General features: G+C 42.6%; 1 protein-coding gene across 5 annotated transcripts in view; it reads left to right on the top strand.

The window, feature by feature from the left end:
* Positions 1–16,221, top strand: part of BIN2 (bridging integrator 2) — a 63,002-nt gene that overhangs the window by 42,202 nt on the left and 4,579 nt on the right. For 4 of the 5 annotated variants that reach the window (XM_075591632.1, XM_075591631.1, XM_075591630.1 and 1 more), the window contains 5 exons: positions 1,012–1,097; positions 3,078–3,153; positions 3,611–3,693; positions 3,934–5,069; positions 6,628–6,779. In XM_075591632.1, coding sequence (XP_075447747.1) covers positions 1,012–1,097; positions 3,078–3,153; positions 3,611–3,693; positions 3,934–5,069; positions 6,628–6,779 — 1,533 coding nt within the window. Of the gene's footprint in view, positions 1–1,011; positions 1,098–3,077; positions 3,154–3,610; positions 3,694–3,933; positions 5,070–6,627; positions 6,780–6,891; positions 8,539–16,221 lie in introns of those variants that run through there. The other variant, XM_075591633.1, reaches the window with a different exon arrangement.

Below are 16,221 nucleotides of genomic sequence, written 5' to 3'. Positions count from 1 at the left end.
TCAATTTTGTTTCTGGATTTGTATTTGTATCGCCTTCAATTATCCTTGTAAAAGCCTTTAGTGAATACAGCACTGCTGTTAACAATTGAGATAAACACTGTCCTGGAACAGGATTGTTTATTTCTGTTCCCCCACTTTGCAGCTCTCGGACTGCCAGCTCCTTATTTCAGTTGCATGCTTCTCTGCTCTGAAAACACACAGTGCCTGTGTAACTGATACATTATTGTTACACATTCCCCTCTCCACACAGCCAGTAGCAGGTTTCCCTAGCAACCTCCCAACCCTCCTAGCTGAGAATGGGTCTACCCACCTCCCCTATCTCTGCTGACAAGTTAGTTTGGTCCTGAGACTATTCCTGTCTCCCATGAATCCCACACTTCGTTTTCCATCCTAGCAGGCTGAGTACTTCTTCTGCTATCATCTCCCTTGCAAGGCAATCTGTTTTTACCTTCCCCCCATAACAAAGCACCTTCATATAGAGAAGCACTCTCTCACAACACAATACCATCTACAAGCACCTTTTGTTTCTGTGACTTCCCCAATAAAGTTAAAGAAAATATAAAGGACTTGGTGTGCTTTCAAAAGGGGACGAGTTGAGCTATCTGGCCTCATTCATATCCTACATATGACCCTGTGGCACCAGTATAAACACATATAATTAAACCTGTTATTTGAGTTGAGCAAACATAGGGCAAGTAACAATATGAAAGATCCCATTTCCATACATACAGTAGGTATGTAAAGGGCTTCCCAAACATTCCTTTATTGTGGACCATTTGTATTTTTATTTAAACATTTTCATCAATACCTTTATTGTATATAATTATAATACATAAATATGTAAATGTAAGGTTAAATATGAATCGGTATTAGGTAGGGACACAAGTACAATGCTGCAGACCAGTGTTCCCGAGCCCACAGTTTGAGAACACACGTTGTACAATATAAAACTCACCATCTACAGATGTACAAACTCACAGCCAGTCATAGTTGTAGTCTCTGTTTTACCAGGCAGAAGAGGAGTTTAATAAAACGCAGATGATCTTTGAAGACTTGAACAAGGAATTGCGAGACGAGCTTCCGGGTTTGTACAGCAGGTACAGTTTAATTTCTCATTTGCTTTAAACTTCCACCCAAAAGCTTCACATGGAAGGCACATCATGCATTCAATTTTCCAGAGGGTCATTAGAAAAAAAATTGGTACAGTATTTCATGGCACTTAAATAAATTCACCTTTTTACCCAATGTACTTTATCGGCAGTGTAAAACATCACAACTCAAATGTACGTTGATTCCCCTATTATACATCGCTGAAGAATTTAAGTAATTTCAGAACTGCCTTCTGGTTTAGCTGGCTTCTAGGTTAGCTATCTTATTGTGACTGGTCCATTTGAAGGACATCTCACATATTTGTCATTAATTACAATAATGCAATAGTATTTTTATTTTTACTTTTTCCACTACACAATATATTATACAGAAAGTGCAGTCATGAAAGGGTAAAAATCTAATTATGTACGTCATGGGCTTTACAGAAAGCTTATAGTTAAAGGAGTATTAAACCAAACTAGAGTGTATAGCTGATGTGTAAATGGAGACTCTCACTAAAATAGGGATTTCCATGCTACTTTATAGTAAAAACATAATCATCGCACACTTATACATACACATTTTCACCCACCTTTCTATTCCTTAGATGGCATCATGCCTGTCAGTCACATAAGGGTCAGTTGTCTTGTTGACTCTACTGGCTAAGGGCCATTCTTGACTTGGCTATTCTTGCTTTTATCTGTTGTCCCAGCTGCTGGTCTCTTTGGTCATTAGCTCTCTCAGCCTTTGGACAATAACCCAATCATCACCAGTAACACACCGCCTACATGGTCTGCTTACAATTCTCTCACAGTCCATGGCTGTTATGTCTTATAGTGTACCGTAACGAGGAGGGTTCTCTTAAACAACAAAAAACAGTTTTTAGGATCCTTTTTCCTAATTAGTTGGATAACATTCTGACAAGGCATAATGCATATCCATTACCTATACCTTATAATGTTTGTGATCTCTCATAGCATGATTCATTGTAGAGAATTACATATTTTAATTCATAAAATAAAACAGGATATTCTTGTTTTGGGGGAGGAGAGAAAGTGAGGTCAGGTTAATGTCTCGTTAAGTCAATAATAATTGTACTGAATGTGTTTAAGCAGCATTACATGTAAGAAAGTTGGGGATCCAGAGGGATGTGCACTGATACATTTTTTTATTGCTTTTTGCTCTTAGACAAGGCTCTATAACACAACCATAAAAACTATGGTTTGACATTTATGGGGTGAGATTGCCAAACTGTGGATTCTATGGATTCTGACTTAAATGAGTTTCATACATTCTCTGGACATGAGAATATCCTGGTGCTATTATTCAGCTCTATAAATTAGCGAATATCATATATTCACCAGTTTAGTAAACCCAAGTGAAAATGTCACACATCTATTGTCATCTTGTTAAAGCAGCAATCCTGTCCATTGTGCATATTGATTTCTACAGAACTCAAGGGGTCCTCCAGAGGTGAAACACATGATTTTTAGCTTTCGGGATCCCCCTGAGTTTATGAGATACTTACAGTTTTAGTTGCATGTTTGCTTCCTTGTATTCAAAGATGGCACCTGCAGTCATCCAACTGGAAGCCCCAACGTCATGCCCCCGATTAAGTTGCAGCTTCCTGTCGGCCTGCAGAACTACGTCCGATTTGGTAGTCATATTGGTAATACAAAAGGATACATTTTTAAAAATAGATAAAACAAAAATAGCAATATGTTTCATTTGTTGGACTCAAAATAGAGTCAAGCAAGGATCTTCATAAATATGTCCCAGTATGTTCTGTGTCCACACTGGATCAACAGGGTCAAACATGCTAAGGATTTTATCTGAATGTGATCATCAATCAGTGTAGCAGTATTCATCATCAAGTACTGTAGAATGATGATAACAATGGACTATATTGCTTGTTTTTTTTATATAACTTTGCCTTTATTCACACTTGTCTTACCTCCCCTTCCTACCGTTTCCTTTGTTTTCTGCAGTCGAATCGGATGCTATGTGACAATTTTCCAAAACATTTCAAATTTGAGAGACATCTTCTACAAAGAGATGAGTAAGGTAAAATGGACCTCTCATGCACTGATTTTTGGGATTAGATGGTAGTAGTGAATATGTTCTTTTCAAATAATCAGCAGCAGAGAGAATAAAATCAATTTAATTTGTCTCAAATACTGTACTGTATAGCACAGAAGGGTTCGTGGAAAGAAAAATGTCTGCAGACTTTATGATTCTGCATCATTTCACTTCTGTTCATTTGTTTATATTGGCCTTTTCAGTGAATTAGCCCTTTCAATTGTTGATTGTGCATAGCAATGACTGTCTCTCTGTGTTGTATCCCAAGGCTAGATAACCAGATGTAAATATCAACATATCTTACCTGGTAAAATATTGTAAATAAAAAAAATAATCAAATGCAGCATAAAACAGACATTTTTTAAAAAACTTTCTGATTTCATTCAAGAAAGTTAAAGTTATCAACCTTTTTGTAATAGGATAATTCTGATCTTTACTGCAGCTGAATCATGAACTGTATGATGTGATGAGCAAACTGGAAAAGCAGCACTCCAACAAAGTCTTTGTCATCAAAGGACTAAAAAGGTATCTGTGTGTGTGTGGTTTTTTTTTGTGTTTTTGTGTGTGTGTGTGTGAGTGTGTGTGTGTATGTATGTATGTGTATATATATATATATATCTCCCCCTGAGAATAACAGCTTTAGAGGGTTCTTGACTGGAAGGCTGTCGGGTTAATAATTGTTTTATGTTCCAACCCGTAACCATCGTGTCATGTGTTACTTGTTGTTTTACAAACATGCCTTTGATTTTTCCATTTCAATAACAGGAATTCTCTGATAATCTCATCCCCCATACGTCGAACAAGCTCCTCTTTAATTACTTCAGAAGACACCATGATCAACGCTCCAAGCAATCAGGGAGAGTCCACTGCTCAAAAGTCTGAGAATAGTTCTGTATCCTCCAATTCCAGTGAAACTCAAGATTCTGGCTCGGTGGATGGAAACTCTTTGAAAATATTATCCCAGGAGCCCACAGAGGTTCTGTGCCAGGGCCCCTTAGAGGATCTGCCTGAGAGACCCTCAGAGGAATCTGTTATGGAGATCTCTGAGAAATCCAATCAGGAGCAAAAACTGGAACCTAGAACCTCAGTGGACTCTACTCAGGGGGACTCTGAGAACCAGCCACTGAGGGACTCCGTGCATTCTACACAGAGGGACTCTGAGGACTCTATGCAGAAGGAATCTGGGCACTCTACACAGAAGGACTCCACACAATTGCCCTCAGGGTACCCGCCACACAGGGAAACAGTGGATTCTACACATAGGGACTCTGGGGAATCTGCACAACGGTTCTTGGACGCTAGACAGAAGGACCCAGGGGACCCTATAGAGCAGCTCTCAGGAGACTGTACAAAACAGACTTCACAGGACTCTACACAAAAGCCCCCAGATGACTCTACACAGAAGGACTCAGAGAATTCCCCACAATGGCCCTCAGGGGACCCATCACAGATGGAATTGGGGTATTCTACACAGATGGACTCTGTGGTATCTACACAACAGCCCTCAGCGGATTCTACACAGAAGGACTCAAGGGACTTGAAACAGAAGGACTCAGAGGACTTGACACTGGTGACTTCTGATGAAACTAGCAGGGGTCACTGTGTCCCTGAGCTCTCATCGGAATCCAAAAATACATCTGAAAGAGACAATAAGGAACTGGAAAATGCTGTGTTTGCCACAGCTAATACTGTACAGACTGAAGTTGACGTAAAAACAGCTATGGAAACATGTGTCAGCAAAAGAACAGCAGAACCTCTCCCTTGGGCTGCACTAAGAACTTGTGCAAATGCAGATGATGAGGGTGGCTCAAGTCAGGATGTAGCCTGCAGACTCCAAATTCATGGAGCAGCTTCTGACACATCAACTGGGAGAGAGCAAATTGATCTTTCTAATGATTTGGGTAAGAAGCATGATAAAATAATTCCTAGAAAGCTTTATTCTTTTTAACGGCTAATGGGTATCTTCAAAGCGCATTAACGCAGTGTTTAGTGCTGTTTTTGACCAGAAAGGCATTGTGTTAACCATACCATCCATTAGTACTAATGATATGCCAAAAGAGGTGTTCCTCCTGACAACGCCTATCAACAGAGGTTCGTTATAATGAATGCAGGGATTTAACGAGACGTTAGTTAGGTCATAGCTAGATGTCACATTACTACCATCATGAGCCTCTCTCTCTTTCTCTCACAAAATCCATATTTCAGGGTCTAGATGGGAGTAACACCACCTTTAAGTAAGAGATACCGTACTTAACACGACATCTTATTTGAAGCCAACACATGGCAGTGCTAATGTAACATGAAGTTCAGCCTATGCTAATGACATACACTGGCCGTTATTTTTTAATATAATAAGCTTTGTGGCTATGCGTTAGCCCAGGGGGCGCAAACGTTTTTTCCCAAAATCCCTTGCTGCGGTGGAAGCACTGTATGCTAGGTGATAATGGTTGAAAGGTAGGGTTGCAGACATGTCTAAGACATGTGAATGTGCTCACAAGTAATATTTTTATATGCTATATGCTATACGGTGGAGGTACTGCTGCAGGCCATGTAATTCTATCTCACGTCACCTGTGATTTTGGACATTTGTTAATAAAATGCCACGCTTCAGTGTTGATAAAGTAGGCAGCCCAGGGACTCCTACCAGATCTCTTTTTTGTTCACCTTAATGCTTATATTGTATACTATGCATGTCGTTTCTCCACAATGTCTATGTCAGGGCTGGTCAACTCCAATCCTCAAGGGCCAACAACAGGTCAGGTTTTAAGGATATCCCTGCTTCAGTAAGTCAACAACTGAGCCACTGATTGAGCCACCTGTTCTGAAGCAGGGATAACCTTAAAACGTGACCTACAGGTGGCCCTTGAGAACAGGAGTTGGCCACTCCTTATCTATGTCATATAGAACAATAACAGTGACACATTATGTATCCTGCTGCAGAACATGTTAATCTCAGTACTTAAGCATTACTATTGCAGAAGCCAAATACTGCTGTCTTTGTGTCAGGATCTATTTCAAGAGCTGCCGGCAAAGGAACATTTAAGTGCACTGTTGAGAAATAATGTGGTCTAAAAAAGAAGCATATACAGTACAGTGCAAAGATGTAGCTCAGATCTTGTAGTAGATGGAATATTCTGCTGCCCTCTCCATGTCCACTTGTCTTACATTGTTCTGGAATACTGTAGGATTGCATGAACTGTGCGCTAATAAAAAAATACATGCTGTCTAAACACTTTGAAGAAAAGACTTAACTCAGGGGTTCTCAACTCCAGTCCTCAAGATCCCCAACAGGTCGGGTTTTCAGGATATGCCAGCTTCAGCACAGTGGTGCAGTCCAAGACTGAGCCACCTACGCTGAAGCTGGGATATCCTGAATACCTGACCTGTTGTGGGATCTTGATGACTGGAGTTGAGAACCTCTGGCTTAACCCTTTACTAAAATATTTCTATTTTATGAAGATACTGGAAACTCACAGCAGCCCTCTGAAAGTAATATGGGAACACGTGATCATCTTTCTGGCACCGCAGACATAGACCAAGACGCAGAAACGGGAAAAGAAGCACCGTTTAATGCTGAAGGCACTACAGAAGAACAACGCCTTTCATCCCAGGTAATAACAAACTCTATGTGATACATTCCATCCCATTTTGGTGTTTACAGTAATAATTAGGAACGTAGGAGCGATATATGGATAACCATGTTTTTTTCTCTTTTACATTAAGGCTGCTTATTATTTCTAGTTATGATACCAGGACTGCCTATCAGATGCTGCAGCAAACATTAAAATTGGCTTTTCTCCCACACCAACCTCCAAAGAAAAACGATATAACTTTTTTACTGGTGCAGAACACAAAAACAAGTTCATTCTGCACTGTTGAACGGACCCTTGGTAGGTTAGCAAAGTATAAATGTTTATACTTAGAAATTATTACAATAATAAATTGTAATTAAACAAAAAAAAAAAAACTAATCTCAATTCACGTCAGTCTTCCTGTGTCACGAGACCAGACTGCTACCTCTGAATTCCTGCAATTAAAATTCAGATACTTACACTGTTTTAGTGTAAATTTAAACAGTTTAACCTCTATTGTAGGCTAAAGCAGTAACATTCTGGACATTACTGAAATCCCTGCTCTCTGATTGGTTGAAATACCGGGCATTATCCATTCAGTAATGCCTGGAATTTTTGGCTGCTTGCAAAGTGTTTATTGCGAGCCAATCAGCTTTTCCTTTTGTCAGAAAAGCTGAGCCAGGGCAGTGGATTGGTCAGGAGGCAGAAACAGCTCTGAGACAGGGCAGGGGATTGTCAGTAAGCAGTAGCAGGCTGTGACTCCTCCCCCTCCCTCCGTGAACAGAGCTGACAGATTCAGTTGAATTGGGGAGGGAGAGAGTAGAGTGTGTGTAGCTGCAAAGTAAGTAAGTGGCTGTCTGCAGTTTGTAGCTGCAGTTTCTGTCTGTCTTGTGTGTGTGTGTGTGTGTGTGTGTGTGTGTGTGTGTGTGTGTGTGTGTGTGTGTGTGTGTGTGTGTCAGTAGCAGCAGCAGTGTGTGTATCAGTGTCAGTGTGTCAGTAGCAGCGTGTTTCAGTGTGTCAGCAGCATCAGTGTGTCAGCACTGTGTTTGTGTGTTAGTAGCAGCAGCAGTGTGTGTGTGTGTGTGTGTGTGTGTGTGTGTGTGTGTGTCAGTGTGTCAGCAGCAGCAGTGTGTGTCAGTGTGTCAGCAGCAGCAGTGTGTGTCAGTGTGTCAGCAGCAGCAGCTGGTCTGTGTGTCAGTATTAGTGTGTGTCAGTGTGTCAGCAGCAGTGTGTGTGTGTGTCAGTGTCAATGTGTCAGCAGCAGCAGTGTGTGTCAGTGTGTCAGCAGCAGCAGTGTGTGTGTCAGTGTCAGCAGCAGCAGCTGGTCTGTGTGTCAGTATTAGTGTGTGTCAGCAGCAGTGTGTGTGTGTGTGTCAGTGTCAATGTGTCAGTAGCAGCAGTGTGTGTGTGTGTGTGTGTGTGTGTGTGTGTGTGTGTGTGTGTGTGTGTGTGTGTGTGTGTGTGTGTGTGTGTGTGTGTGTGTGTGTGTGTGTGTGTGTGTGTGTGTGTGTGTGTGTGTGTGTGTGTGTGAAAAACAAACTTATCAAGCGTGGCGCTCAAAAAATATATCAAATATAACCTATTAAATACAAAATGTATGAAAATTGTGATACTAATACAAACACATATGGATGCTGCTTAAACCCAGTGTGGGGTCATTCTCTCGATCCCGTGAAGAGTGAAGAGTTGAAGATCATCGGGAAGCGCAAGCCATGTAAAACAGAAGAAATATTCTTATGGTGCAATAACTGTAATAAACGTGTGAATAAATATTCAAGGCGCAGTGTGCTAAATACTCACAAGTGTAGAGTGAGTGTTTTTCCCATAAAGGTATCTTTGAATGGCAGCCCATCAAATAGGTAGATCTCAATGGAAAGGTAAATGCTGGAGACCTTAAGTGAATAACATAAGAACGGACATAGTGCAGACTGTATGGAGAATTTTATAAAAAGGTAAGTGTAACAAGATGCACTCACATGGTATTAAAAGAATAAAAGCATTTAGATCACACAGATTGGATCTCAGCAGTGCAACAGATGATCACTCTGCCCCCCCTCCGCCTCGGCGTGCGTGTCACTGGTGCGTCTCACCCAAACCGGAAACCGGAAGTGACGTCATCTGCTCCGATCGTGTGGGAATCTTCACTGGTCAGCGTCACTGTGTGTGTGTGTGTCAGCAGCAGTGTGTGTGTGTCAGTGTGTCAGCAGCAGCAGAGTGTTAGTGTGTCAGCAGCAGCAGCGTGTTAGTGTGTCAGTGTGTCAGCCGCAGCAGCAGCGGGTGTGTCAGCAGCAGTGTGTGTATGTGTGTGTCAGTGTGTCAATGTCAGTGTCAATGTGTCAGCAGCAGCAGGGTGTGTGTGTGTGTGTGTCAGTAGCAGCAGTGTGTGTGTGTCAGTGTGTCAGCAGTGTGTGTATGTGTCAGTAGCAGCAGCAGCGTGTTAGTGTGTCAGCAGCAGCAGCGTGTGTGTGTCAGTGTGCCAGCAGCAGTGTGTGTGTCAGAAGCAGTGTGTGTGTGTCAGTAGCAGCAGTGTGTGTGTGTCAGTGTGTCAGCAGTGTGTGTATGTGTCAGTAGCAGCAGCAGCAGCGTGTTAGTGTGTCAGCAGCAGCAGCGTGTGTGTGTCAGTGTGCCAGCAGCAGTGTGTGTCAGAAGCAGTGTGTGTGTGTCAGTAGCAGCAGTGTGTGTGTCAGTGTGTCAGCAGTGTGTGTATGTGTCAGTAGCAGCAGCAGCAGTGTGTGTGTGTGTGTGTCAGCAGCAGCAGTGTGTGTCAGTGTGTCAGCAGCAGCAGCTTGTGTGTGTGTGTCAGTGTATCAGCAGCAGTGTGTGTCAGTAGCAGTGTGTGCGTGTCAGTGTCAATGTGTCAGCAGCAGCAGTGTGTGTGTCAGTAGCAGCAGTGTGTGTCAGTGTGTCAGCTGCAGTGTGTGTGTCAGTGTGTCAGCAGCAGCAGCGTGTTAGTGTGTCAGCAGCAGCAGCAGCAGTGTGTGTGTCAGCAGCAGTGTGTGTGTGTGTGTGTCAGGAGCAGCTGTGTGTGTGTGTCAGTGTGTCAGCAGCAGCAGTGTGTGTATGTGTGTGTGTGTCAGCAGCAGTGTGTGTGTGTCTCAGCAGCAGCAGTGTTTGTTTGTGTGTAGCAGCAGCAGCAGGGTTTATGGGTGTAGCAGCAGTGTTTGTGTGTGTGTGTGTGTGCATGTGGTGTGCTGTTGTATGTGTGTGTAGCCGCAGCAGCAGAGTTTGTGTGTAGCAGCAGTTTATGTGTGTAGCTGCTGTGTTGTGTGTAGAGCTGCTGTGTGTGTGTGTGTGTGTGTGTAGAGCTGCCGTGTGTGTGTGTGTGTGTGTGTGTGTGTGTGTGTGTGTGTGTGTGTGTGTGTGTGTGTGTGTGTGTACACAGAGGAGGCGGCAGTGTGTGGATACAGATAGCTGCAGTGTAAGTGTATATAGAGGTGGTTTAATGTATTTACCATTTTATTTTAATTTAAAAAAATCTATATAACTACACAAAAGTGTCTATTATTTATGAAAAAAGCCTACATTTAGCCTATAATAGTAATAATCCCCTCAGAACAGGGCATTACTGGCCAATAATGCCCTGGCTGGGTTAAAGTCCCTCGGCTTCGCCTCGGGCCTTCAACTCTTCCAGCCAGGGCATTATTGACCAGTAATGCCCTGTTCTGAGGGGATTATTACTTAATTATATACATATAAAACTGGACATTTTGAGGCCTTGGGGGTTATTTACTAAAGTCCCCAGCTCCAAAACTGGATTTAAAACCAGTGCAAAAAATTGCACCAGATGTATCAAATGGGAAAAACTTCAATCTCTTTCAATAGTATTCCTGTCCTTTGGTGGTACTGGTTGTACCCCAGTTTTGCAGCTAAATGTTAATAAGGGTTTAGACTGCTGTGTTTACCCTTTTTCTATATGTCAAACTGCTTTACATAATGCTGCATTCTAATGTGCAATGTATTAACAGCATTATCTCTTTCCTATTCCCTAATTCAAGTTTGACATATTTTAGCAAACATACTTGAAAGCATGCTACCATGCCAAGCCCCCAACAAGCTGCATTTCTGGTGCTACAGTACATCCGAATTTGTATAGAGAAGAACTTAAAGCAGCAATACAGTTGTAACGGTGTTTCCCCCACCCTCTGGGAGATCCTGCCATTACATGGTGTAAAGTGCTGGCTACCTGCTGGTTCACAGGATGCTGAGTTGTCTGCCGTGGTAGTGGGGACCTCTGGACAGGCTTCTGGGGTACATTACTGGTCTTTATCTCTGTTGGTACAGCGCCTCCATCTGCTGCAGGCTCCAGTAGTGTGAAGGCAATCTCCTGCAGAAGAACTTACTCCACTCCCCCCAGACAGATTGCACACTAGGCAGGAGTACAGTTAACTGGAACCTTGTATTCCTTCTGCATACACAGTAACACAACTGCATCTGCTCAGCACAGTTCAAACAGGTCTCCAACCTCTGGATGATCCCTGGACATACACCCCCAGCCAAGGGCACCAGAGGCAATCCTTACTCTTCCCTAACTCTCTAATAGAGCAAGGGGAAAGGTGTCACCCCACTCCCCAAGGGGAGTGGACAGTAGGAGCCAATGATAGATACACCCCTGTGTGACTACCTGTCTCTCTCAGGGGTACAGACACTGACTACATTTAGGAAGTGCAGCTCCTTCAGTACAGAGGGGGAAGGTACAAGGTCAGATACCAGGATTGGGCAGAACACAGGCCTTGTCCCACCTCCTCCCCCGGCACTGCTTAATGTGGGGAAAACACAGGATTGGTCCTGACACTGCCAGCACTGTTACCAGGGCTTACATGTTAGGCAGACTGGTAGACAAAACCAGGTATGGCTGCACAGGTTTTAATTTTTATTACAAGATTGAAGCAGGGTGTCTCCGGAGCTAAACTGTATTCATTTCAGAAACCTCCCAAAAAAAGCTCCAGCCCACACTGATTGATGGAGAATACGAAAAAGAGACTCGGAATAAGCCACAAATGTAATAGCGATAGAAAATAAACAATAAGTATCACAAATGGAAATGCTTAATGACTGTAAATGCAGAGTATATGGTACTCTAAAACACAAAAGTAGGGGGAGAAAACAGGGAAGGGAAGTGTGAAAAAGGGGGGGGGAGAAAACAAGTAAACATATAAGGACAATGGGGGAGGGTAAGAGGGGCAACGTTTCAGGGTAATGACCCTTTCCTCAGGCCCGTTTAGAGTGCTGTCTATTAGTGTATATATTGTATTCATTTCAGGGCTTCCTGAGATACTTACCTCCGTAAGGGGTGCAGTCAGAGAAACTGTGTGCCTAACATAATGGCGGTGTTTCAATATCCTGTGTCAAGTGGGCCAACAGGAAGCCAGGACGTAATCCAGTGCGGCTTCCTAATGGCCCGCGTGACCGGGACATGTAAACTGAAAACATGTAAACCACCACCCCCTACAGAGGTAAGTATCTTGGAAAGCAGTGCTGACATTAACACCGTTCAACTCCAAAGACTTCCTGCTTCAAATGTGTAACATTTATTTATTTTTAAATAAAAAATGAAACCCATATTGCTGCTTTAATTCTGACTTCTAAATCTCAGGAAGGAGGTTTATACACGGACAGTCAGTCAGTGGGTGGGTGGCAGCTTAAACCAATTAATTACAGTAGTTGTTGTTCTACTGCTTTTATATGCTTTCAATAGGAATATAAAATGACAAATATTTCTGAACATTTTGCATAGTACATGACTATTTGACAACATCTTGGAGCTCAAAAGTCTTGTTCTTAACATATTCGCATATTCTTCTTCTGAAATCTTTCATACTGCCGATAATGATGCAAACAACAGCAATGAGGACTCTGATTTGCCTCACAGGTTCCTGTACAGGGCAAGAGATTCCAGTAAAACTAGTAACACTAGGATTAGACCTATTGTAATATCTGGGGCTCCTCATTCATCACCGCTGGATAAGATAAATATGATACAGAAACTGTGCAGCATTCCAGGTGTTCGGAGTGTTCACAAAAGTTTTGACAAACAACTTTTTAGTTCTTGTAAAGAGGACTTTTATTAAGGTTAACTTATCAGTGCAATCAAACCAGGGCCGACTTGGTCACAGTGACATCGGTGCCTCTTCAGCGAGCCCCGCGGTTACGAAGGCTCCGTACTCTTCCCCGCAACAATGAAGTCGATTGCCAGGGGAGAGCGCGGGACGTCTGTGTCTCTTACTTTGTCCAGCGGCATCCCGTTGTCATGGCGTTGCAAAAGTCCCTGCACCGAGACTCACAAAAGTCCCAGTCGGCCCTGAATCAAACAAACATATCTATAGCACAGTGACATGTTCTGTGCCACCGTGCTTTCCTCCAGGTTATCCTTATCAGACATAGCAACCTGGTTGGGAAAGACTGTTTAGAGCAACTGATAGGATCACAAATGACTAAACAAAAGGCCTATTCTGCTAAATAAAAGGGGAACTTGGTCAGTTTCTATTTTAATATAACCATGCTGCTCCTTTATATGGCCCTGCATTATATTCTGAAGTGAAAATTAAAACATCGGAGGAGCTGTAGGAGCTGTATCAAGGCAGTTTTGTCACAAAAGTGGAGAAACTGCACCAAAATACACTTAATTTTTATTATTATTTATATTTCCCCATAAGCAAATTAGCACCAATGCATTTTCTAGAGTGCTCAGTATTGCAAGAACACAGCAACACAAGTTCCGCTCAACTTCAGAACTGCCAGTAGACTACAATTCAATTGTTACTCACAATTGCCCGACTGCTTCTAAATTATGCCAGTTTTGTCTGAATAATCCACGTCGTGTCTCCGCAAACACACTTCTCAACATAAAGATCTAAGCAGCCTAAAAATCAATATTAGTTGCATATATTTTACAATACAAAGTTTTGATGGCATGCAATTTGCTTGATACAAAAAGAGTTTGCAAACCGTACAATCATATCACAAAAGATGAGTAATAAAAAAACATTATTATGTATTATTTGAAAATATCTATTGCTTGTCTGATTTTACAGTGTCAACCATCAGGGGGGTGGGGGAGTACATTTGTATATGCATTGGGGGAAGGGGTGTATTTTTTTATGCATTGGGGGGAAGGGGGTGTATTTTTATATGTATTGGGGTGGGTGTATTTTTAATATGTTTTGAGGGTGTATTTTTATATGTATTGCGGAGGGGGTGTATTTTTAAATGTATTGCAGGGGGGTGTATTTTTTTATGTATTGGTGAGATTGGGTGTATTTTTATTATGTATTGAGTGGTGGGGTGTATTTTTAATATGTATTGGGGGGTGTAGTTTTAATATGTATTGGGGTGTATTTTTAATATGTATTGTGTGGTGGGTGTATTATTATATGTATTAGGGGTGGGTTTATTTTTAGATGTACAGTATTGGGGGAGTGGGTGTATTTTTATGTTATGGGGGTGTATTTTTAATATGTATTGGGGGTCAGTGTATTTGTATATGATTGGGGGTTGGTGTATTTTTATGTGTGTTGGGGTGTATTTTTATATTAATTGGGGGTTGGTGTATTTTTATATGTGTTGGGGGGTATTTTTATATTAATTGTGGGTTGGGTGTATTTTTCATATGTATTGGGGGTGTATTTTTAAAATGTATGGGGGGTGTATTTTTCATATGTATTGGGGGGGTGTATTTTTATTATGTATTGTAGAGGAGAGTGTATTTTTAAATGTATTGTGGAGGGGGGGCGTATTTTTATATGTATTGGGGTGTCTTTTTATATGTATTGGGGGTGGTGTATTTTTATATGTATTGGGGGGGATTATATGTATTTGGGGTGTGGGGGGTTGTATAAGGGGAGTAGCTATAGCCCGGGCAAAGCCCAGGGGCCGCGCTCTTTGGGGGTCCGCTTTCCCCGCCTGTCGGCAGTGGCAGGCGGGGAGATGAGGGTACGCGGCGGCAGGCCACCGGCGTTGATCAGAAGAGCAGCCGGCAGAAGAGGTAGGAGTTGTACTGAGGCACAGCAGGATAGCTGGAGAGGAGCGCACCCCGGCGGTCTGACCCGGAAGTCTTACTTACGGTGTCTCCTGCCACACTATTATACTGTGTATTTTTGTCATATGGGATGTAGCATTGGGCTTCTCTGTTGCCAAGCCACACCAGACATGGCTACATAGAGAAAAGCAAAATTAATATCTTCCATTATGTTGCTCCCACAGCACAATTATGACAATGCGTTTCTCAAAATTGTCTCTAAAGACTGTTGATCCATTGACGAAGATCTCTTGAATTCAAGCAAAAAGGCATTACTTTTCCAAAGGCACTCCAAGCCCTGTGAAATAACTTTCTATGTGAACTCTTTTGAAAAGTGAATGTACTATAGGTTTGAATAATCAGCAAGTATCCCAGTGCATCAAAATGAACTCCACAATAAATTGCAGACACTGCCCTCTTGTGGCAGGTAGACTGTCTTTGCACAATACCACATGAATTATAGATGTCGACAAATTGCAAGAGGTTAAAACTAGCAGGTCTTCCCATCTATATTCATACACTTGTAACGGTTCGAGGCCCCCCCAATCTCATATTGGCCCCTATGTGCATAATCTGCCCCCAGTTACATCTCAGTGTAGTGTGGTGCACCAGCTGGCTCACAGGACTCCTGAGTCTCCCGCTCGTTGGTAGTGGAGATTTCACCATGAAGGGCGTATGAGGTAGTGCTGAGTTCTACTCACAGTTGGTACAGCGCCTCCATCCCTTCCAGATCCACACGATAGTAGGGAGGAGTTTCTGGAAGAGAACTTCTGGGTGCATCTTTTTGCTGAATAACGCCAGGCTCAAGCAAGAAGGGTCTCTTAATCAAGGGCATCTTTATTTGCATGTTGCATGCCAGACTGCCCATCATAGCGGCCGGTACTTAGCCGCACATCTTGTAGCTGCACTTCATTAGGAAGGTCCCTCCTGACTCTTTAATCAGCCAGGTATAGGCTGCCATCTCTCCCCTAAGGGAGAATACCAGCTGTGCCAGAGCCCTGGACACAGTGGGGTCTGCTTGTCACTCTCTGCAACTACTGACACTTGAGCTGCACAGACTCACAGCTCTTGCACCAGACACCTCAACCAGACATAACACACTAACTTTAGGAAGTGATGCGTAATATAGGTTCCAGAAGACCCACCTCTGAGTCACTAACAGTGGACACAGAGCATGCTGTCACTTCCTTTGCTACATGTCACACATCACAGGGGTTGAGGGCAAACCTCCATGATGACTTCTGGCAACCCTGCCCTCTTACCAGGGATTACTGCACAGAATGAGAGAGATATGTAACACCAATTTTATACATGGCTACAATCTCCCCCCTGGTGCAATCCAACGGCCCCACTTGGACCTAAATTTGCAGAACCTTCCTTCAAGTGGCAACTACAAAACATAAACAATATACATTAGTACACATCATTGTACCTGCAAGTTAAACATACAGTGGATAATATTACAAA

Source organism: Ascaphus truei, chromosome 3 (assembly GCF_040206685.1).
Source record: "Ascaphus truei isolate aAscTru1 chromosome 3, aAscTru1.hap1, whole genome shotgun sequence".
NCBI classification, from domain to species: Eukaryota; Metazoa; Chordata; class Amphibia; order Anura; family Ascaphidae; genus Ascaphus; species Ascaphus truei.
The sequence above is the reverse complement of the archived record's forward strand: the minus strand, read 5'-3'. Positions and strand labels throughout refer to the sequence as shown.